This window comes from Camelina sativa, chromosome 2, assembly GCF_030686135.1.
Source record: "Camelina sativa cultivar CO46 ecotype springtype chromosome 2, ASM3068613v1".
Taxonomy (NCBI): Eukaryota; Viridiplantae; Streptophyta; class Magnoliopsida; order Brassicales; family Brassicaceae; genus Camelina; species Camelina sativa.
The window spans coordinates 15,874,847-15,884,533 of NC_141881.1; the positions used below are offsets into that span (position 1 = coordinate 15,874,847).

At 33.9% G+C, this 9,687-nt stretch overlaps 3 protein-coding genes and 1 pseudogene across 3 annotated transcripts; all 4 read right to left on the reverse strand.

Moving 5' to 3' along the window:
* Positions 1 to 940: 940 nt before the first annotated feature.
* On the reverse strand, positions 941 to 1,894 carry LOC147948687 (uncharacterized). The gene is made up of 2 exons (XM_087468202.1): positions 1,682 to 1,894; positions 941 to 1,507 (listed from the first exon to the last, which is right to left on the reverse strand). The coding sequence occupies exons 1-2, from the start codon at positions 1,892 to 1,894 to the stop codon at positions 941 to 943; spliced, it is 780 nt and encodes a 259-aa protein (XP_087324328.1).
* Positions 1,895 to 3,339: 1,445 nt separating this feature from the next.
* On the reverse strand, positions 3,340 to 4,042 carry LOC104717488 (pEARLI1-like lipid transfer protein 1 pseudogene; annotated as a pseudogene).
* Positions 4,043 to 4,924: 882 nt separating this feature from the next.
* On the reverse strand, positions 4,925 to 5,550 carry LOC104717480 (Bifunctional inhibitor/lipid-transfer protein/seed storage 2S albumin superfamily protein). The gene has a single exon (XM_010435054.2). It carries the CDS (start codon positions 5,438 to 5,440, stop codon positions 5,093 to 5,095), a length of 348 nt encoding a protein of 115 aa, XP_010433356.1. The 5' UTR covers positions 5,441 to 5,550; the 3' UTR covers positions 4,925 to 5,092.
* Positions 5,551 to 6,221: 671 nt separating this feature from the next.
* Positions 6,222 to 8,598, reverse strand: LOC104717470 (uncharacterized). The gene is made up of 5 exons (XM_010435043.3): positions 8,375 to 8,598; positions 7,848 to 7,963; positions 7,603 to 7,719; positions 6,672 to 7,530; positions 6,222 to 6,587 (listed from the first exon to the last, which is right to left on the reverse strand). The coding sequence occupies exons 2-5, from the start codon at positions 7,953 to 7,955 to the stop codon at positions 6,325 to 6,327; spliced, it is 1,347 nt and encodes a 448-aa protein (XP_010433345.1). The 5' UTR covers positions 7,956 to 7,963; positions 8,375 to 8,598; the 3' UTR covers positions 6,222 to 6,324.
* Positions 8,599 to 9,687: the final 1,089 nt, after the last annotated feature.

Genomic DNA, 9,687 nt, shown 5'->3' on the forward strand with positions numbered 1-9,687 from the left:
TAAAATATAAAGTTCAATAGACCCCCTTATTGTCTATTAGCCGAAAGATTTCAGATGGAAACATTACTCAATCTCCTAGTGACATAAAATTGTTATGTTCAGTAAAATTTAATTGCCTTAATCAACAAGAAGTTGATCACCAAAATATCATTACTAGCATATCAACTTCTTTCATTTTTCCACGTCTTTTAGAAATACAGTCTAGTTTATTAAAGAGGAATTCATTACAAAAATAAGATAATAAGAATATAATCGACCAATCAATTTTATAGTAAAGAATTAAATGACATGATGATTATCATATTTACTAGCTAGCCTGTCGAAGGGAATAACTGAATTCTCGATCTCGCCAATAGCTACCCGTGAACCACATTTTGGCATGTTCGACCATATTTAATAATCGACGATGATATAATAGATACCACTAATACACGAAACTAGCAAAAGGATACTAGTAGTATGATCTCGCACGTACATCTCATTCAATGTAGAAACATACTATTCGAAACAGATATTTTAAAGATGATTTTGTCGTTATAACTCTAACAAATGTTTTACATCATTCATGTTGGACATGGCTTTCCTTTGACATTAGCAATGTTGCAATTGGAGAATTTAAGTTAGAAGAATTTCAACTTTTATTTAAGTTAACGAATTACCTTTGATCTCAGATTTGTGTTAAGTCATATAATAAATTGAGACAAGACTAACACTGAAATTATAGAGATATTTCTATATTTTAAAAAAAAAATTCAAACTAATTTGTGTGTCCATCTTATACAAAATTAATATGGATAATTCTGAGAGTCTGTAGGCATAGAATTTAGACACAATTCTGTATGCAATGGCTTTTGCGATGGTAGGGGTTCACTTTCGTAGTTGAAGACCAGACCTTTTTCTCTGTTAACATCGAGATGTATGATAGGTGGAGGTTCTAGTCTCAGAATAGACTTTTTTGCCAGAGGATCTTTTTCCACTTCTCCGACCGTTTTCTTAACCCTTCCATCTTAATGGATTGATCCTCTCCATTAGCTGCCATAAGATATTGTCGCATTCCTTCCAAAACTTCTGGTGTTATTCTTGGTCTTCCAGTTAGATTATCGATCCCTACTTGATCTTCCCTAAAAACGCCTAACAGAGGATCTGTTTCTTTCAAAATCCTCGGGATCACCTGTTTCTCTACTGGAATTCCTGACTTTCTTTCTAAAACCTCCTCTTGCTTTCTTTTAACTATGATTGGGCAGACATCCCTCTCATGAGTTAGCCTTTGACACTCGTAACAACGTTTTTGGACCCTTTCATATTGAAATCTTACTTCCGCCGACCCACCTTTGAAATTAATCACTTTCGATCTACGCAGGGATCTTGCGACATAAAAAAGAACTTTAACTCTGACAAATTCCTGGAGCTGAGGCCTATCAGGATCAAAGGCCACCTCAAGCACTTGCCCAATCAATTCTCCTAGTGAGGTAATTGCAGGGATAGTAAAGTAGTTGATAGGTAGATTCTATATCTGCACCCAGAGGGGAATAAACTGGAGATAGTTTGGTGGTGGGTGCTCATACCATCTGTCCACCGCTATGGACCAATCGTTGTAGGTGTGAGCTCCTTTGTCTAAAACCTCCTGAAGATCATGCTATGACCTGAATATAAATTGAAACTTTTCTTTTGAGAGAGCTACTCCTGTCGCTTTTCCCCATTTTTGCCACTTCCTTGGCATATTCCTAATCAAAGACTGCATATCTTGGCAGGCTGGGTTTAGAAGCCTCCCAACCAAACTTAAAGCATTTCGCTGGCATGAGGAAATCTCCAGAAGATCTGACATATCAAATGGAACCTCCTCTTCTTCTTCTAGAGACATCGCCATTAAGGCCTTATCCATGGCTGAAGACATCTTTAAAAGATCTTGTGAGCGGTACTCTAATATTCCTCAGTTGCAATCTATCCCAAACTAGAACTCAGAAAAAGAAGAACAGAGACACTGATTTATGAACAAACACAAATAAACTTGAAGATTAGATCCACAATTGCTGAAACAAATTACCTTTGATCTCAGATTTGTGTTAAGTCATATAATAAATTGAGACAAGACTAACACTGAAATTATACGATTGAGATATTTCTATATTAAAAAAAAAATTCAAACTAATTTGTGTGTCTATACGAAATTAATATGGATATAATATCCCGCATTAAAAGTTAAATAGGATCTCAAATGGTATATATAAGATATGAGTTTTTCACTCATAACCATTTGGTTTTAAATTGGAACCTCATATACTAATATGGTATTAGACATTGGTCTGCATATGTTCAACCCAATTCACAATTGGCCCAATTCAAAAGTTGGTCCACTGATTCATGCCCAAAAATAGCAAAATTGATGTCTAGAAAAACATTCATCTCCAAGAGATGTATATAGAGATACAATGTCCCACATTGGAAATTGAGTAAAATCTTTTAAGTGGTATATATAAGATATGAATCACTTTACTCATAACCAATTAGTTTTAAATTAGAATCCCATAGTCTAATAGAAATTATTTGATAAGTCCAACCATTTGAGATTTACTATAACAATGATCACATGAAAATGAAGTCATAAACTTTGTCTTCGAGTGAGATTATGTGTAGAGACTAAAAGAATCTTTTAGAATAATGGTGATACAAGTCTGCCCCGTGACAAAGGTCTCAAAAACTCACACAAATAGTTTTCTAAATTTAATTTGCCACTATATAAATGGAAGGATTAGATAAACTAAAATTTAATGTGTACATTTTCACTTGCAAATTAAACTAGATATATATACTCACTTGCAATGTAGGTAATATTGCAAAAAAAGCTGCATTCTCTATGAATCGAACCTAAAAAAAATTGACATTTGCGTACTTTGAACAATTCTCTTTGAGAACACATATGTTTCTGTTCAAAATCAATTTGGTAATTAATGGATTAATCAGTTAATCTATATACTTTGTATACTATCATTTTCGCTTTAACATTTTATATTAGTATTTAAGGAACATGGATAGTTTTCTTAATAATTGGTTTCTAAGTTAATTGGTTTTAATATAAGAGACTAAAATAATTTCACGTCACGTATATATCAGTGGCAAATTTTGATAATTAGTGGCATTTTCGTGCCTATTCCGCTGAATTAACCAAACTATCAGACGTACTGGATGGAAATTTAATCACAAAAACAATATGCCGCTATATTATATTGTTTTCTCATAAAATTAAGATTCCAGGGTTATATTAATCTAATTGATGTATTTAGATAGATATATTAGGTCAACATAGTATTTTGCTCTTTGGATCACATGATTCTTTAAAGATAAAAGCGGAAACAATAAGCTGATTATTAACTTTAATAATATGAATAAACAAATTGATTTGATATGGATATATCAAAAACAAGTAGAAGCAACATTTATTCAATTAACAACTGAAAATAGGAGAATTCAAAGAATTTTAATCAAAGAAAAATATCCGAAAAAAAAAGATAAAACATTATAACCAATCAAAGGGTGGAGACTGGATAGAGAATCAATTAAGCACATACGAATCCAGAAGGGACCTTCTTGCCACACACATTGAGAAGAAGGCTGAGAGAGACGGGAACATTAAGCTTAATGCCTAAAACATTAGCCTTTAGGGCAGTGCAGAGACAAGCTGCGGCCTCAAGATCAACCAAACCGTTGAGGAGCGAGCAGCAAGGCTTGACTGGTGGTTTGCCTAACTCGATTTTGAGAAGATCCTTGAGGACATTGGCACAAACACCGAGCTTGAGAGTGTCCCTTGGGCAGCTACCGCTGGAGGAATGGCTCGGAGTAGGCTTTGGCTTAGGCTTGGGTTTAGGGACTGGACTGCAGCCACCACCACACGCGGTGGTCAACGTGAAAAAGAGGATGTTGAATGTGAGGAAAATGATAAGGGAGGATGAGATTTTTGAAGCCATCTCTGGAAATATGTATTTTTATTTTAGGTATGATGTTTTAAAGAAAGAAGTGTTGCTAAAGAGAGTGGTGAAGATAAATGAAGAGATTGATGATGTATTTATATTAGGGTTGGTCTGTTAATTAAAGCTGTCATTACTAATTAATTTTGAGGAATTATCAAAGGAATGTACATTTAAGTAACAGTAGTCAATGGATCTTTGTTTTCTTATGTGGTAAAGATATATATTTCATTTCAATCATGGAGGTACGTGGGTGGTGGTTGTATAATTTCGCATCAAATGAATTGGCGTAGTTGTTCAAAAAAAAAAAAAAAAAATGAATTGGCGTATAAAGATTTTATGGATTTTGTACAATTTGTAATCAAAATTGAACATGGTTACCAAAACAAGCTTTAAATAAGAATCGATGCATATGTGTTCAATAATTACTCGTAAGTCCCATGTGTATATATGTGATTTAGCTGGCGATTTTGTTTGTAAATTAGTAATTTGGATTTTTCTGACCAGAAAAAGTCTGGCTTTCACAATTTTATTGGCTTTACCCTTCTTGTTTGGATTATAAAAACTTGTATGCATAATATATCATTAACATTTTTAAACTTTCAGTTATTTACGGTTAACAGTTAACCAGTTAACAGTTAATTTATTCGGCAACCAGTATATATATGACACTTTAAATTATTTGCTGTATAACAAATATTTTAAATTACCGATTCTTTCATAGGGTTGTTAATTATATTTGTAATTTATAAATTAAAATTTAATATTAAATTCATTTTTGATTATGCTACTATGTTATTATGTTTATTAATTAAATGCTAGTATTAGAAACACTTGGGTAGTGAGTTCGATTCAGACAAAGCTACAAGTACCGTACAGAGTATTATGTGATATTGAAATTTGCCCTTAAAATAACAGTATTTTCCATATACATATATAACTTTTTCCCTTTGAAACAAATATATATAACAGTGTTTTGAATTATTTTATTTTTGTTTATCACATCATCATAAAAGTCTTAATCTTATTCGTGAATTGCTAAGCCATGAACTTAGGTTTGAGTTTGGATGTTAGACGAGAGTCACAAAACCAATTTGAAAACATACATAGAAAATATGAATATATTGTAGCTATGTTGGGCAACGGAATCCATCGGGAAGGGTTCGTCCACAGGCGTCAAGGGCCAAGTTAAGGTGAATAGGAGTGTCGATGGTGATGCCAAGAATGCTAAGCTTAAGTGCAGTGCAAAAGCAAAGTGCAACATCAAGATCAATTAGACCAAATAGAATAGAGCAACAAGGTCTCATAACTGGTGCACCGAGATTCAAGTTGATGAGGTTGAGAACATTTGCGCATGTCGAAAGTTTGAGCGCGTCTCTTGGGCAAGTGTTGTCTGCGGAAACCGGGGTAACGAGGTTGAGGAAGAGAATATTGCTCACAAGGAATAAAGCAAGGGTAGTTGAGGTCTTTGGAGCCATTGTCGTCCCGATCTTTCCGAATCTTTCTATATGTTTGTGAGTTACTTTGAGTTATGTAGCATATATATATATATATATATATATATATAAATGAAGGGAGATTGATGGTATTTATAGTGTTTGAAATGTTCATTGGTTTGATTAATTTAAATCACTATTTATAGTGACTATAAATGTTCTTTTTTTTTTCATAAACTACATAAAGTTAATTTGATATTAGCTCTTCTAGTTAATTTTTAATATTAAACTAGAATTATATATGAGGATCCCTAATCTAGATAATAATATTAGAAGTAGAAATATATCATACTTGTACATATACTAATCGGTCGAAAAATTACTAGAATGCAGAGACATGATAAATCTAATCCAGGTAGGTTTTCTTGTTCGGTTGTTTATTTTTGTTTACTTTTGCTCACAGATAAAGTTTATATATCGATGTTGGCCCAACATTTGGTATTCTTTTACATTAATATAGAATAGACAATGAAAATGTTTGTTATGATCAGTGGTTCTGTTCCGATATGTGTATTTTCTTGGTTTAGAGCCACAAACTCACATATACTCCGTGTTTTGTTTAAATTCGGATTATAACACTATGGTGATACTAGAACAATGAATCTTTTTAGTTACAAGTTCCGGTGTTGAGTCTTTTTAGTTAGGTACTAATTCTGTTATTTAATTAAAATCTTATTAATTTTAATTTTATAGTTTACCATTCATTCTAACATTTTATTTCTCTATTCAATTCTCTTTTGTTCATTCATCTCTAGTGTTCTTCTAATATAGTCAAGCCACGATTTGGTAAAAGAAAGGTTGAACAGTACAATTGGTAAAATTACAAACAAAGAAGGTATAAACCATTTACCAAGTGAGTGATTTCATCATAAAATTGAGTCATGAACTTCCTCATTGTCACTCGCTTCCTCTAACCTTTCCATGAACCCTTTCTTCTTAGTTCCTCTAACTGTTGTTGTTGGCATCGAGTTGAAATGTATATCTTCATCTTGAATTGATGCTTCTTCAAATCTTGTCCATAGCTCTTTCTTCAGAGTACTCTCACCCGCTCTTGTCCTATTTTTCGTCATTACGCTCTCTGGTTCTTTAAACACTGGTGTACTCTCAACCACCATTGACATGCTTCCCTCTAAGAAACAGTTGAGAAAGTAAAAAAGATCATCGATATGGAGTAATCATAAAGAAATGAACAAAACATCAACTTTTATATTACCTGTAGTGTGTTTTGCTTCTGGATTAATGTTTGGAAAATCAAATGATGATACCATTCCGGAAACACCAGTTCCATCAATTAGTTTCTTCTCATTCACAGGCTTCACAAAAACACATGTTTTAGGAGGAGAAAACCACCAAACCGGAGAGGATTCAAGATCTGTTTTTCTTGTTATTGGAGCATGTTGTATTCCCAAAAGCTCTGGATACTTTAAACAGAGATCCTCTGCTACATCTATACCAGAAGATCCAGAGCTTTGTGAACCATTAGAAGTGCTAGCTCCCAGTTCAGAGCAAGTGGACTTACAAGCACCTTGCTTTCCCGGTGGAGAAGATTCAGGAATCGGTCTAAACAGTGTACAAGATTTTGGAGGCGACATCTTCAAGCAAGGGGACATTAGAAGCTCGGACTGAATTTTTCTCCTGAGTACTGGTGAAGAGTTACCAAGTCCTGCAGTTTTCATCAACTCACCTCCTAAAGCATCATCACTTGTTTCTTTAGAAACTTGAAGCGATTGATTTGCAACAGCAGTTGGGAAAATCCTTTTAGCCGTAAGCTTTGACGCATTCTTCTGATGTTTAAGGAATTCAGATTTCCCTAACGGTAATGGTGTCAAAAGAAAGAGTTGTCTACCCTTGTCAGCGTTATGATCACCACCACGCCAATTCACAAGAGGAGAAGGAGAGACTAAAGGCTCAAACTGAGTAGGCTCAGGGCTCTCAACATCAAACAAATCTTCTTCTTCTTCTTCTTCTTTACTTGATCGGACACTGCTAGTGCTCATCAAAAGCTGTTCCTCCTGATCCTTTGAAACCAATTCAGATTCCGTTATCACTTCTTGCAATCGAGGAAACCATGGCTGCATAATAAAAAAGAGAAAGATTACATAAAGTTATAAAGCAAATGGTTAAAACACAAAAAGGAATGGTACCTTTAGTGTGGATAGCATATCAGACAAGACAGATCTGAAAGACTCAACTTCTCTAGTCCCTTGTTTGGTCACAGTCTTACTACTACGCTTCATGGTTTGCACAACAAGCTCATCAATCTGAAATTTCCACAAAACTCAAATTAGCCATAACTAATACTACAGAGAGTATACATCATAACATTATGAAACATCATTCTCTCAGATAAAATGAAAAGGAGTGAAGAAGCCAAGAGTAGCAAAAGGACCTGATGGAGAAGAGATGTAATATCAGAATGTACAAGGAAGAGTTGATCCAACTCATAATCATAACAACCACCACCACCACCTCCATGTTCTTCTTCTGTATGATTCATTTCACTAGCTGCAAAAATAAACACTCAGATAAACAAAATTTTTTTGAAATTTTCCCAAAATTATTCTCTAATTCTATACATGTTCTCTAACAACGTCATCTCATCTGGTTATATAAGGTTCGATTTCACTATGAAATGTTCGATTTTACACACAAAAACAAACTAGATCTGGAGAATCGCAATACAAAAACAAAGTATTGCGAATTTGGTATCTAAACATGACACTCTTCTTCGATTTTTTTATTTTTACTTTTTTTTCTAGATTGGGAAGAACCAGTGAGAAAGAGAGTTCCAGAATTCGGTTAACGATAGGAAACAAACTCATTTCGAAATTGAAATTGAAACGACAGAGAAGCTTTATCGAAGTAAGGCGAAGAGAGAGAGAGAGAGAGTGGGACGATTCCAAAAGTAGAGCAAACCTGTATGAGTTTCCGGGTCGACGGTGTATTTGCTTCTGAGATCTACAGACGGAGATAGAGCTCGGCGTTAGGGTTTCTAGAAGAAGGCGAAGGCGGGATTTTGTATTTTCTTTTTTCGAATTTTCGGGGTTGAAGTTTGACGAAGAAGATGACAAATTGAGAGAGAGCGTTTGAGTACAGAGCGAGTGAGAAAGAGAGAGGAATAAAAGAAATCAAACTTTGTCTTTTTCTTAGTATTAATTTTAATCATATATCTATAAAATGGGCCCAATATAATATGGGCTACAAATTGACAATAAAACCCAATGATTTTACTAAGCTTTTTCATGTTCAAGTGTCAAGATCGTCGTTTACAAGTGAACTCGGTCGATGTAGACGAGGATTTGTGACATTGTCATTCGCTGATGTTACTATATTTACCTTCAAACTCTACCGTTTTATGGTAATTACCCAAGCGTACAATTTGAACGTAGTACAGTACATTTCGTTTGGTGTGGCTCGGCTTTGCGATTTCCCATTCCACAGTTTAGAAAAGTTCTATTTATTTTAATTTTATCTTTTACTTCGAAAAAGATATAGAGCAATCTTGTAGAATAGAATATAAGAAAACTATCAAATGTGTCATGAACAGCGTTTTTCTTTTCAGATCTGTCATAATCATTTTCGTCTTTTCAAATGTGTCATAATGACAATTGGTGGACAACTTAGTTTGATGGACAACATTTTAGACATTTGGTGGACAACTTTGACCTCTTTTATGACAATTTTGACATTTTTAGACAATTTTAATCCTTTCGTTAGATACCTTTAAAATGATGGTGGAACAAATGAGAACAAATAAACGATTACATCTAATCTTAAAACATTTTTTCTCTTTTATCACCCCACGATCTCCACCTCTCCCATTTTTCTCCTCCAAAATCTCCACTGTTTGTATCTATAAAATCTTTTGGATAGTCTTCTCACCTTTTCACATCGATTGTTCTCTAAAATCAAGTACTTTCTTCATCGAACCAATTTACTATCTATCTCCTCTTTCTTTTCTTTTTTTTTTTTTTCAATCAGTTTATTATCTCCTCTTTCTTCAACGATGATCTCATATTTCTTTTTTCCAATCATGGTTCTAAGTTGATTGATTATCTTAACTGATTAATGTTTAACATGTTATTATCCATGTCCAGGAAACAAGATTTAAGAGTCGACAAAATTTGAAGATTCTCATTGTCGACGAAGTGGGTAAACATGCTAAGACAACTACAAAGGTTGTTTTCAAAGAAATATTTATAAATCTGCAAGGTATTTCTCGCAGAATT